The 14,024-nt window shown below is 39.2% G+C and overlaps 3 protein-coding genes across 3 annotated transcripts; all 3 read left to right on the top strand.

Annotated features, from left to right (window-relative positions):
- The first annotated feature begins 2,578 nt into the window (after positions 1–2,578).
- LOC135337405 (uncharacterized) lies at positions 2,579–5,163 on the top strand. Its single transcript, XM_064533337.1, has 2 exons — positions 2,579–2,712; positions 2,769–5,163. The coding sequence occupies exons 1-2, from the start codon at positions 2,707–2,709 to the stop codon at positions 4,971–4,973; spliced, it is 2,211 nt and encodes a 736-aa protein (XP_064389407.1). The 5' UTR covers positions 2,579–2,706; the 3' UTR covers positions 4,974–5,163.
- A 1,962-nt stretch (positions 5,164–7,125) lies between these two features.
- On the top strand, positions 7,126–12,278 carry LOC135337197 (outer dynein arm-docking complex subunit 2-like). The gene is made up of 8 exons (XM_064533096.1): positions 7,126–7,142; positions 7,593–7,653; positions 7,737–7,921; positions 9,747–9,810; positions 9,961–10,200; positions 10,282–10,325; positions 10,527–10,704; positions 12,117–12,278. The coding sequence occupies exons 1-8, from the start codon at positions 7,126–7,128 to the stop codon at positions 12,228–12,230; spliced, it is 903 nt and encodes a 300-aa protein (XP_064389166.1). The 3' UTR covers positions 12,231–12,278.
- A 372-nt stretch (positions 12,279–12,650) lies between these two features.
- Positions 12,651–14,024, top strand: LOC135337407 (uncharacterized). Its single transcript, XM_064533339.1, has 2 exons — positions 12,651–12,743; positions 12,801–14,024. Exons 1-2 carry the CDS (start codon positions 12,735–12,737, stop codon positions 13,893–13,895), a joined length of 1,104 nt encoding a protein of 367 aa, XP_064389409.1. The 5' UTR covers positions 12,651–12,734; the 3' UTR covers positions 13,896–14,024.

The following is a 14,024-nucleotide window of genomic DNA, read 5'->3' as shown; positions in this document are numbered from 1 at the left end:
AATTATATCTACATCTTTATCTAATTATGGTGGGAAACACTCATGCATTAGGACACTTCCTGTATATAGGTCTGCTTGTATATAAGGAGTGTCGTAATACATAATAATACATAAACGTTTACCCACATGCACAACCCACCAGCCACCCACACACACAACACACCACAATTAACCCCTCCACCCACACACACAACACACCACAATTAATCCCTCCACCCACACACACAACACACCACAATTAATCCCTCCACCCACACACACAACACACCACAATTAATCCCTCCACCCACACACACAACACACCACAATTAATCCCTCCACACTACACACACACAACACACCACAATTAACCCCTCCACACCACACACACACACACACACACACACACACACACACACACAGTAGACCGTTTATAAATATTCTATTTACAAGCACTTTAATAGAAGTGTATATTAGCACCTTTATTGTTCTGGTAACATGTAGCAGTTACGACTGCACTCCTAGTGTTGTGATAGCACCATTAGGTGAGTGTTGGCATAGCACTCAAGGTGCTATTGTAACTACCCATTTTTAACAGTGCATGCATGCAATAAAATTATGATATCATGTTCTTATTATATTCAAAGTTATACCATGCAGCATATCTGGGTATATGTGGTTAAGGTAGGTATTAGCCTCGATTCAAGGCCGATTAAAATACGTACATTTTAATCGGCCTGGAATCGAGGCTAGGTATATAGGTATATATATATATATACGGTATATGTATCGCGAAATTTTCGCTGCTTTCGTAGGATAGCAATCCCACATGAAAATTCTCCTATAACGTGCAAAGATTGAAAGCGTGGCCTGAGAGTGTCTCCGGTAAGCATGCAGTTAACTCACCATACAACGAAATGCTATTATACTGTTCTATCTATATATGCGTGCTTTTCCAGTGCCTCAAAAGTTTTGCGCTATATCAGTACCATGCAGGAGTACTCCTGACAGTACCTTAAGGTGACATATTTTCGCGGGTATTAATTTCTGCTATTTGGCTAATGAGAAAGAAGAGTTCATGTGAACGCTGAGACTTTAGCAACTGTATGCATAATTATGATGTACTATAAGAATGTTCTGTTTTTCTTTCGTTTAAAGATCGTATGTTCATGTTGTGGTTAGAATCTGTCCACGTGTGTTTACTTTCATAGTGCATTTAATGTCCAGGTGTTTACTTTCATAATGCATTTCTAGACCGCATCTGCGTATAATTATATCTACATCTTTATCTAAGTATGGTGGGAAACACTCATGCATTAGGACACTTCCTGTGTATAGGTCTGCTTGTATATAAGGAGTGTCGTAATACATAATAATACATAAACGTTTACCCACATGCACAACCCACCAGCCACCCACACACACAACACACCACAATTAACCCCTCCACCCACACACACAACACACCATAATTAACCCCTCCACCCACACACACACACACACACACACACAGTCTCTCCTCGATCCCTACGACGGGCTGACTTTATATAGACTAATAGGACAAAACAAACTATGCATGCACAGTAGTTTGACAGTTATACTTTTATAAATCCTATTTAAAGTGTTCCACAAGCACTTTAATAGAAGTGTATATTAGCACTCTTTATTGTTCTGGTAACATGTAGCAGTTACAACTGCACTCCTAGTGTTGTGATAGCACACATTACTAATGTTGAAAATGTATAGTTACAATAGCACCTTGAGTGCCAACACCCACCTAATGCCATTAGGTGGGTGTTGGCACAATAGTATCTTGAGTGCTATTGTAACGTGCTATTATGTCAACACCCACCTAATGCCATTAATCAGGTGAGTGTTGGCATAGCACTCGAGGTGCTATTGTAACTATACATTTTTAACAGTGTGCAATAAAATTATGATATCATGTTCTCAAAGTTATGCCATGCATCATATAGTATACGTATCTGGGTGTATGTGGTTAAGGTAGGTATATATATACCGTATATGTATCACGAAATTTTCGCTGCTTTCGTAGGTTAGCAATCCCACACGAAAATTCTCCTATAACGTGCAAAGATTGAAAGCGTGGCCTGAGAGTGTCTCCGGTATAAGCATGCAGTCAACTCATAATACAATGAAATGCCATTAGTATTAGAACATGCAGTTATACTGTTCTATCTATGTGTGCTTTTCCAGTGCCTTAAAAGTTTTGCGCTATACGGTACCATGCAGGAGTACTCCTGACAGTACCTTAAGGTGACATATTTTCGCGGGTATTAATTTCTGCTATTTGGCTAATGAGAAAGAAGAGTTCATGTGAACCCCGAGACTTCAGCAACTGTATGCATAATTATGCTGTATGAAGATTTAACTAGATTGTTCTATTTTTCTTTCGCTTAAGATCGTATATATTCATGTTGTGGTTAGAATCTGTCCACGTGTTTACTTTCATAGTGCATTTAATGTCACATCTACGTATAATTATATCTACATCTTTATCTAATTATGGTGGGAAACACTCATGCATTAAGACACTTCCTGTATATAGGTCTGCTTGTACATGTATATAAGGCTGCATGTATAGTGTCTCTTGCTGTCAGTTGAATTTCCTGAAGAGTATAATAATAAGTATCTTGCATGTGCTGCTTATACTGACTGCTTGACAAGCTAATCTAAAGTACAGTTGTAAAGTTTTGGGATCTGATCATGACTGTGAGTGCATTCCGTACTTTTTTCATCAATCATGATATGCGTTGTATTAATTGCAGGCTCAAAAACCAGGTAGCAACTGGTTATTTGTTTTCTTGCTCCTTGGGGATATGATCCATACTTTTATTTTGGAATTGATTGCAGCAATATCTCTACCAGAATATGATGCGTTTCAACCAAATTTAATTGCATTCTTGGTTGTAGGCTATGCACTTGCTATCCTTCCAGGATGTTTCTATGTTTTAGTAACAGAAGAGTATTGTGCACGTGACTGTATTTCTAAATGTGTCTGTAAACCACTATTAAAGTGTTATGACTGTACAGACTGTACACGTGTGAAGAAGGATTTCATTGATTTAATCAATAAACTCTGGGATAAGTTTTTTAAACCGGGTTTTTGCGCTGTTTTTGGCCCATTTCTCTACTATTATGGAAACAATATCACCAAGGTGGTCGACTTGTCTGGTGCCAGTAATACAACTCAGGGTAATATTACTGATAATAATGCTCTTGTTTTATCGGACGAATGGCTGAGAGCATCTGCAGTAGCTGCACTTTTTGCATTTATACTAATCAGCAATATTGACTGGCAGCCAAATAGTGAATCCATGTATTTGTGGGGACCAGTTGCAGACATGCTCGTTAAATTGGTTCCCCTTGATGTTTTATACAGTGCTTTGCTTCAAGTAGCTCGCATCAATATGATATCCACGCCAACTATGTTTTGCAGAGTAGTTGATCAAGCTTTTTTTGGGGTAATTTTCGGCATTGCAATTCTTTATACAATATACTCTATTTACCACAGTTGCACTAAGTATAAGGATAAGTGCTGCAGCTGCTGTAAATGGCTTCTCGGTGTTGCAATAGGGTTGATCTTTGTAGTCTATCTTTTAGCAGACAAACTTCTTCCGTTAAACTTTCTTCTTTGTTGGGTGTCTGTCGATGATGATGTTGAAATGGCTGCAGTTATGAACACTTTAAATCTTGTGAGAGCTATTCTAAGCGGTACTTGTGCCATATCTGTACTTAGTCTTTTTTTCGTGCCTGAATGCTTGTATATATATAGAACATGTACATGTATAGGTAAGCGGCGCATAACACAGGCTCAATTGGCAACTCAATTGGAGAATGATTTGAATACTCTATTGAATACAAAGGACAATGAGATGGCTCAATCGATTGTTCATTCGGTAGCTATATCAGTGGCTAAATTAAAGGCTGCTGATCAGTCCTCTCCATTGAAATACTCTGATTTCAAGACTGCAATGAGTAATCACAGCATAGAGGTGGCTAAATTGGTGGGTGGATTGTATGCTGCACAGGGATTGGATGCACAACAGCAATGGAATGATGCTTTATTGGATGATGCACAACTGCAGACATTGAAGACGGTTGCACAATCTCTATTTGATGATGCACACGATAAATTGAATACTGCTAGACAGCGATTGAATTATGCTGCACAGCAATTGATTGATGATGCATTGAATGATGATGCATTGAATGATGATGCATTGAATGATGATGCACAGCAATTGAAGAATGCTACACAGCAATTGATTGGTGCTGCAACACAACAATTGAATGGTACTGCACTGCAATTGAATGTTGCTGCAACACAGCAATTGAATGTAGCTGCACAACAATTGAATGATACTGAACAGCAATTGAATGTTGAAACACAGCAATTGAATGATGCTGTACAGCAATTGAATAATGCTGCACAGCAATTGAATGATGTTGCACAGCAATTGAATGATGTTGCACAGCAATTGAATAATGCTGCACAGCAATTGAATGATGCTGCACAGCAATTGAATGATGCTGCACAGCAATTGAATGATGCTGAACAGCAATTGAATGATGCTGCACAACAATTGAATGTTGAAACACAGCAATTGAATGATGCTGAACAGCAATTGAATGATGTTGCACAGCAATTGAATGATGTTGCACAGCAATTGAATAATGCTGCACAGCAATTGAATGATGCTGAACAGCAATTGAATAATGCTGCACAGCAATTGAATGATGCTGCTGCACAGCAATTGAATGATGCTGAACAGCAATTGAATGATGCTGCACAGAAATTGAATGATGTTGAAACACTGCAATTGAATGATGTTGCACAGCAATTGAATGATGCTGCACAGCAATTGAATACTGCACTTGTACAGCACTTGCAATTGACTAATGAACAGAAATCTGCATTTGAATCGATGAATACTTTGATAAAGAAAATGGTTGACTTAACTGTAATATAATACAGACAGACTGCATGCATGATTGACTCTGGATAGACAGTATAGAGTCTATAAGATATTTAAATTAGAGCATGTGTTTTAATTGTGATCCTTCAATAGTTATAATTTATGTTAGTTGTATTGCAGATCTACAACTTTAATTGGAGAAAACGTTTTAATAGCATATAAGTATAAGAGAGTGTATATTTTATTATAATTATGACGTATATAATAATTGTAATGACTTTATCGTCTATAATTTGAAGCTATAATATAAATTATATGCTTGCATGTGTTGACATGTATATATGCAACGTCTGCACATTACAAGAGCTATATTCTAAGCATTGTGCCTTATCTATAGTTATATGCATGCTTTATGGCATACCGGAATGCATAACATATAAGCATAAAATCATCAGACATGATATTGGGGATCTATATATTCAAAGTAAATTTGGAAGATATTTAGTCAAAGGGATAGTTCAATCGATTGTTCATGTGGTAGCTAAATATGTGGCTCGATCAATCGCTAAATCAAAGGAGGCTAAATCAGATGTGGTGGCTACTTTGAATGAAAATATGAAAGCTGTTACTCAGTTGATGGCGATAGTGGTGCATGAAGGAAGAATTAAAGTTGTCTAAAGGTGGTCAATTGGTGCATCAATCGGACGAGGCTCAATTGATCGCTAATTTGTACTCCGGTGAGGGGTGCATGTTGATCCCAGGCAGCAACCTGAAACAACTATAACAGTACATTTTAGAAATAGTGATTAACTCTGGATTGACAATAATTATAAATAAAAACATTAGATTGCTGTGGTCTCCTAAAATCACCCAATGATGATCGATGTAAGCACACAACCTTAAACACATACGGTTCATAATTGCATTCATAATTATGTCAACGTTATCTGTGTGATAATTAATATAATTATCGACTTTAAATTACGAAATAAATATTTGAAATAAAGATGCTAAATTAAAGCCAATGAGTCATAGGATATTTCACTGACTGAGCTAGACCGAGTTGTCTTTAAAATAACGCTAGGTCACCAACTTCGTTCTATTAATCAGTGCTGGGACTGCGACTGTACTGTTGGAGGTGTGGTCACCGGCTGCATGGGTTGACTTACAAGCCACAATGAGTCACAGACAATATCTATAAATCGATTTTACTGCTAATTTTTTAGGTTCAAAGAGTTGCAAGCAGTTGAGTAGCCTCGATTCAAGGCCGATTAAAATACTATATATGTATCCAACTAGAAAAACATTTGCAATGTGAAAAATTACTAGGATTGGCCAGGGGAACCACAAAAAAGCGTGGAAACAAGAAATCCGACGAGAGCATAACTCCAATCCGTTACAACGTCAATCACATGTACTGGTAGTTTCCCCATGTTTTCCCAGCCAATATGCCACGCAATTTTTACTGGTGGAATGATGACCAATCCCTATATATTTATCCCATTTTGGAAAGTGCGGGCACATAATCATGATGATTGTGATGAATTGATGTTCCTAATTAGTAAAACCAGTAGGTACACACAGTCCATCCATGCGTAGTAACATACACAGACCGTACTGGTGACCTGCATGGAATGATGTGGTGGATGGAAGCTGGTAGATGGATCTGGAACACAGTCTATTATTATACTATGTATTGTACATGTTCATGACGTTGTAACGGATTGGAGTTATGCTCTCGTCGGATTTCTTGTTTCCACGCTTTTTTGTGGTTCCCCTGGCCAATCCTAGTAATTTTTCACATTGCAAATGTTTTTCTAGTCGGATTCCCTTTCTTTTTCAGTGCAGTTTACGTATCATGACATGCATAAGTGGAACGTCAAGAGGCAGTACAGAAGTTAAAGAAGAGAAGACAGGACTATAATCAGATATCTTCTAGAATATCTCTGGACTAATAATGAGTAACATTGCTTGATATGTTGAATTTGTGAATCAGTATTAAATGACAGCCATTTTAAGAGCATGATATCTAGCCAGTGCATATTGCCATATAGCATGCCTGTCAGAGAAAGGGAGCTAGAGCTGAACAGTGTGAAGAAAAGCAACACCTCAGGCTCTGGAATTGGAAAAGCACTGCTGATTTTAGGCGCACGGTTATTAGCCACGCCTATCAATTGCCCCAACGCAAATTGCTGAGTCATTAAAGATGGCGGAATTGTCTAGGTAAGAGAAATAGAGACTGAGAGGTCATCTGCCTCGTGGAAGCAATCGCAAATCTGAAGAAGCGCTTTGTAATCCAGGTTGTAGTCGTTTGGAAACCCTGTGCAGAATGTCCTGGAGATGGCTGTACTTGGAGCAAATGCTGGGCAAGAAACTTACTTACTTACTTACTTAGTCAGTCAGACAAAGAGCGGTGAAACTTCGAAATAGTGCAATTTTTAAAATGACAATATTCATTCATTAAAATGTTCATGGATTATGAAATGAGAGATACAAAGAGAGAAAAGGCTAAATAAACTATCTGTTCAGCCAGTTCCTTGATGTGGCCTTTCCCTGCAGAGATAGAACAGTTTGAACATGAGTCAAAATAATTGAAATATTGCTAAACACGGGCAAACCTACTGCCAATCCTATGTAAAACCTACTGGTTTTACTAATACGTATTTTAATCAGCCTGGAATCGAGGCTAGCAGTTGAGCAACTGGTATCACTGTTGGGCAATCAACCTGAAGAGGTACTACAATGAAACTGAAACCTAATAACTGTGTTTACTATCTAGCTACAGCAATGAATAATATTATTATCCTCCTGATGCAGGTCCTGGTGAATGTGGTGGGTGCTCTGGGAGAGTGTGCTTCTCGATATGCTGACAGTAGAGTGGTCATACGCAAGGTTGGTGGGGTAGCCCCTCTCGTTCAGCTACTCACAGGCACTAATCAACCACTCCTCATCAACACCACCAATGCTGTGGGTGCTTGTGCACTGGACCAGGAGAGCATGGCGTACGTTACATTGTATAGCTTTAATACATGTTCAACCGTACAACCCTTTTCCCCTTTTCCCTCACTTGAACGAACATTTTACTCTAGACTAGTGCACAGTGTGGTCCCACTGTGTACACTGTAGGTAAAGTCCATCTGTGTTGAGGTTGATAGTAATTGTCACAACTTTAATTGTTATACATGTACTTCACTGAAATTCAAAGTTTCATATACCATTGGATTCCTTGTTAAAAAGCGCTTCTATCTATATTATGCTTTAGAGCTGATAAGCTTCAACCAGCTAAAAGTTTGCATTTTCCATAGAAGTTCCTGGTATCAGTACTCCACATAAAGCCGTAATTGACCACATAACTTCTGGGCAACTCAACCCAAATAGAGACTTTAGCTAATGGGGGTTGACTATTCCCATTGTGTACACTGTAGGGTAGCTAATAGTTGACTATTCCTGTGTACACTGTAGGTGTAGCTACATATAGTGGTTGACTATTCCTGTGTACACTGTAGGGTAGCTACATATAGTGGTTGACTATTCCTGTGTACACTGTAGGGTAGCTACATATAGTGGTTGACTATTCCTGTGTACACTGTAGGGTAGCTACATATAGTGGTTGACTATTCCTGTGTACACTGTAGGTGTAGCTACATATAGTGGTTGACTATTCCTGTGTACACTGTAGGGTAGCTACATATAGTGGTTGACTATTCCTGTGTACACTGTAGGGTAGCTACATATAGTGGTTGACTATTCCTGTGTACACTGTAGGGTAGCTACATATAGTGGTTGACTATTCCTGTGTACACTGTAGGTGTATAGCTACATATAGTGGTTGACTATTCCTGTGTACACTGTAGGGTAGCTACATACCGTATAGCGCGAAATTTTCGAGGGGCTTAATTTTCGTGGATTTCGTGGGTTAGCAATCCTACACAAAAATTAAGTCCACGAAAATCGTTCTTTACCTGCATAACGTGCAAGATTTAAAGGCGTGGCTTCCGGTAAGCAGTCATTCCGCGAACATTGTGCAACGAAATGGCTTTTAGAGGCCAATCCACGAAATATAAGTGCCTCAAAAATTTCGCGCTATACGGTATAGTGGTTGACTATTCCTGTGTACACTGTAGGGTAGCTACATATAGTGGTTGACTATTCCTGTGTACACTGTAGGGTAGCTACATATAGTGGTTGACTATTCCTGTATACACTGTAGGGTAGCTACATATAGTGGTTGACTAAAGTGTATTCCTGTGAGTTCAGCCCAGAAATTACTCGTCAATTATGGCTTTATGTGGTTGACAAATATGCCAAGAACTTCTATGGAAAATGCTAACTTTTAGCTGGTTGGAGTTTATCAGCTCTATAGTATTATAGATAGAAGCGTTTTTTAACAAGGAATCCAACGGTATATAAAACTTTGAATTTCAGTGAGGTATAGCGAAGTTATGACATAATTATGATGGTCATGCAACCTCAACACAAAATTATACTTTTAATGGGTACACAGCTGTAAGTAGCTAGTGTACAGTGTGGACCCACTGGGTGCACAGCTGTAGGGCTAGTGGTTAACTAGTGTTGTACAGTGTGGTCCCACTGGGTACACAGCTGTAGGGCTAGTGGTTAACTAGTGTTGTACAGTGTGGTCCCACTGGGTACACAGCTGTAGGGCTAGTGGTTGACCAGTGTACAGTGTGGACCCACTGGGTACACAGCTGTAGAGATAGTGGTTGACTAGTGTTGTACAGTGTGGTCCCACTGGGTACACAGCTGTAGGGCTAGTGATTAAGCACTAGTATAATTATGTTTGCTCTCATATACTTACCTACCTAGTGTGATTGACAAACAAGATGGAGTACGGTTGCTGTGGTCTCTACTAAAATCACCCAATGATGATGTAAGCACACAACACTGACCTTATAACACATTGATTGCTACCGTTCACAAACGTATAAACCAATAAATATATGTCAATATCTGTGCAGTGAACATGTGTACGTATGTAACTGCTGCTCTTTCTTTTATTACTACCTCTCTTTTCACGTAGGTCCAAGCGTGTGCTGCATGGGCTATTTGTCCATGTATTGAGAATGCCAAGGATGCTGGTGAATTGGTACGATCATTTGTGGGAGGATTGGAGCTCATAGTAGGGCTGTTGAAGTCCCCTGACCACGAGGCCCTGGCTAGTGTGTGTGCAGCCATTGCTAAGATTGCCAAGAATGAGGAGAACCTAGGAGTCATCACTGACCACGGTGTGGTACCACTACTGGCCAAACTGACCCATACAGTAAGTGTAGCAGTGTGATTGTTGAACTACATACTATATTAAAAATGCAACAAATTACTTAGTTCCCCTCCCCCTGCATAGACAGATGACCACCTCCGACGTCACCTTGCTGATGCCATGGCCAGGTACAGACAGTACACTACTAGTGCAATACACTGTAGCACAAATACGAAGGCTATAATTATATAATCGCCTTGTGCTTTTTTCTGAATTTCAGCTGTTTTGGTAGCTATTTTTGAGGGCTCGTAATTTTATGTTCTGTATAGCTCTCTAAATGAATTTTCCTGCACAATTTTCCAAGTGATTGACTTATGTTATGTTTATAGGTGCTGTACATGGCGTAACAATCGTGTTGCATTTGGAGAGGCGGAGGCAGTAGCTCCACTTGTCTCCTATCTCAAGTCACCTGACCTGGATGTCCATCGCTCCACTGCCTGTGCTCTACACCAGCTCTCAAAGGATCCTGATAACTGTATCACTATGCACGAAGCTGCTGTAGTTAAGGTACGTGTGCATGTGTGTGTGCATGTACTCACTTAGTGAATCGAGCCCTTTGCTAGCTGTTGTACCGTATACTAGAGTCATGTGATGTATGCCAGTATCTGAATAAAGTGCAAGTAAGAGTTTCTATAGTCATGTTTTCTTGGATTTTAATTTGTGGATTTGCAAAATAATGCTTGGTTCTCGAGTTTTATGCTTACTTGGAATGCCGTTGCAGCCTTTTCAAAAGAGTGCGTAGCAAAACTTGTCTATGGAGTGTTGCTACTCTACTTAGTAGTTAGCTTTGCACTAGAACGCTACCTATACTGGTAGCTGCAAGAGTGAGAAGAGAGCTGCAAGGCATATATATAGTGCAGCGTGCAGCCATTAATTTTGACTTTTGGCACCATCCCTGCCTGTATATATGTAAATATTTATCATGATATCATGGGCATGTGTATTAGCTTCAGTTTGGCCCTAATAATAATGAAAATGAAATTCATATCTGCATGGCAATCTAATTGTGGTTTTGCTGTTTGGCAATTTTCTGTTGCAAGTGCACTGCAAAAATGTAAGTGCCTCGAAAACTTTGCGCTATACGGTATAGTGATCCACTAGTATGGCAGTCAAGACAATGAGCATGCATGCTGCATGACTATATATACATATATACTATATACATGACACAAAAATGTTGGCGTGAAACACTCCGCGTTATATAGGGTGCATGTGGCTAAGACTATATAATTATTATAGTCATGCAGCATGCATGCTCATTGTCTTGACTGCCATACTAGTGGATCACTATACCGTATAGCGCAAAGTTTTCGAGGCACTTATGTTTCGTGGAATCCATGGCCTCTAAAAGCATGTCGTTGCACAATGTTCACGGAATGACTGCTTACCCGAAGCCACGCCTTTAATATTTGCACGTTATAGCATAATTAAAAAAACAAATTTCGTGGACTTAATTTTCGTATAGGATTGCTAACCCACGAAATCCGCGAAATTAAGCGCTATACGGTATTCGATGTTGATTATGCAAACTCTATTGGTTATAGCATGTTATGTTAGAGCTTGGATGTAACAATTAAAGGAGATGACCCATCAATGTGACGTCTATATGCTTCGTCCCAAAAGTCTGACAATGCATCACGGCCAAGCCCCCCTGCGCACTTATAGGTATACATAACCAAGTCAAGCAATGTCCTTTGCTGCATGTTTTGGCTCATAACGGTCCACGAAAATAATTATTCGCAATCGCTAATCATAACGCGTAGTGTTTCAACCGTTTACACAGGAAGGCCTGGTCGAATCCAATCCCTAGCTCTTAATTACTGTTCTATATAATATATCTATGCTGCAATCCACTATATATAAGTCATAACCTTTCGCTATACGTATATCCCATACCCTCAACCCCCCCACACACACAGTGTCTGCTCCCTATGGTGGGTTCCACTGACTTTGTTCTGCAAGAAGCTGCCGCTGGTTGTATCAGTAACATACGTCATCTGGCCCTCGCCAATGAGAAAGAAAAGTTCATGTGAACTCTATAACTTGTGAAACTATATAAACTGACCAAATATAATTCTGATTTGCTTATTATGCCTTATAGCATTATATTCATGTGATTTGCAGCACGTTCTGTAGCCTCGATCTCTGTTAAGGAGGCTATGCATTCTGTAGAGTTTGTACATGTTATGCATGCATCAGCTGGAAAAGAGGAGGGGTTGGTGTAGTCCCGCTAGCACCTGCATGCTTAATCATTTTTTGTCAATATATTTATTAATACATGACATTGTTTCTTTCAGCTTTGTGCGTAGAATAATACTGGAGTTTGCAGAATCTTTGCAACACACCAGAAAAAGCGTCCAGCGTTACGTGTTCCTTATATGGAATATGTGTACACATTGTGGGCTTTTATTGTATGAGCATTTCCCATATAAGGAACCACATCAGTGCTCTGCAGTCACACTGCATGTGTTGCAAAGATTCTACATGCAAACTCCAGTACTATATACTTGAATTGAAAAGCCAAGGAGTATTTTATCATGGCTAACGTGAGTTCATGCATGCATGCAGTATATACTATTATATAATTATGATTATTTATATAGGTGGAAAAATACAAACCAAATAACAAGTGGTTATTCATTCTTGTGTTCCTTGGGGATACACTCCAAACGTCTCTTTTGGAAGTGATTGCAGCAGAGTATCCACCATCTAATTGTACATATGTAGCTGATTCTCTATCAGCTCCTAATTGTACAAATGCGACTGCATCAGCTCCTAATTGTATAAATGCGACTGATTCTCTATCAGCTAATGGCACATATGTGGCTCTATGTCCACCAGCACGTGGTGCAGCTGTAGCAACTGTTGTCACATATGCCCTTATTGGGTTCTTTTTCGCTATCGTACCTGCTTGTGTCTATGCTGTAGTAGAAATATGTCGCCATGGCTGTGAATGTATCAGTATTGGAAAACAATGGTCGTATGTACTTTTTGGCTCTGTTTTCTACTATTATGGAGACAATGTCTTTAAGCTGGTCGAAATGTATGCTAATGTGCTCGGTCATTGTGACAGAAATTGTCTGAGATATTGGAGGGTGTCTGGAGTTATTGCACTTTTTTTGTTCATACGATTGGATAAGGGTCCGAATAAGAGTCCGGATAAGGGTCCTGATAAGAGTATGGAGAATTGGTGGAAAACAGCTGCACCTATGCTTATTCAATTAGTTTCCCTTGATGTTTTTTACAGTACTTTCATTGAATTTGCACAAATGCACATGATATGCACGTCAACTATGTTTTGCGGAGGACCCGATATCGCTCTTGTAGTAGCAGCCGGGTTAATTACTCTGATTTATGCAGCATACACTATTTGCTGCAGTTGCTACAAAGTCATCATGTTTGATGGAGAAGAAGGTCCATCCACAACATACATGTGGATAGTTGGTATTTCTGGTATTGTGACATGGTTTACTTTCATAGCCTACCTTTTAGCAGACAATGCTCTGCCATTAGACTTTTACTTTTGTGGTGTGCCTGTCGATGGTAAGGCTGAAGTTATGGAGTATATACATAGTGTGAGAGCTGCTCTAAGCAGTTTGTGTACCTTTGTTTTTTCTTTTATTGCTACTATTTTTCTCATACCTGCTTGGAAGAATCAGCTACAGAAAATGAAAGACTCAATTAATACGTGTATATAATGCAAGAACTAGACGTCATGTATATATATATCGACTGAAACTATGGTAGAATAGTAAATAGTTTTGTGTTGTTTAAATTAAAGATTTAAAAAAATCTCTATAGATCTAATTATATAGTTATTTCTCTTG

Source organism: Halichondria panicea, chromosome 6 (genome assembly GCF_963675165.1).
Source record: "Halichondria panicea chromosome 6, odHalPani1.1, whole genome shotgun sequence".
Taxonomy (NCBI): domain Eukaryota; kingdom Metazoa; phylum Porifera; class Demospongiae; order Suberitida; family Halichondriidae; genus Halichondria; species Halichondria panicea.
Note: the sequence above shows the minus strand (reverse complement) of the source record. Positions and strands in the feature narration are given on the sequence as shown.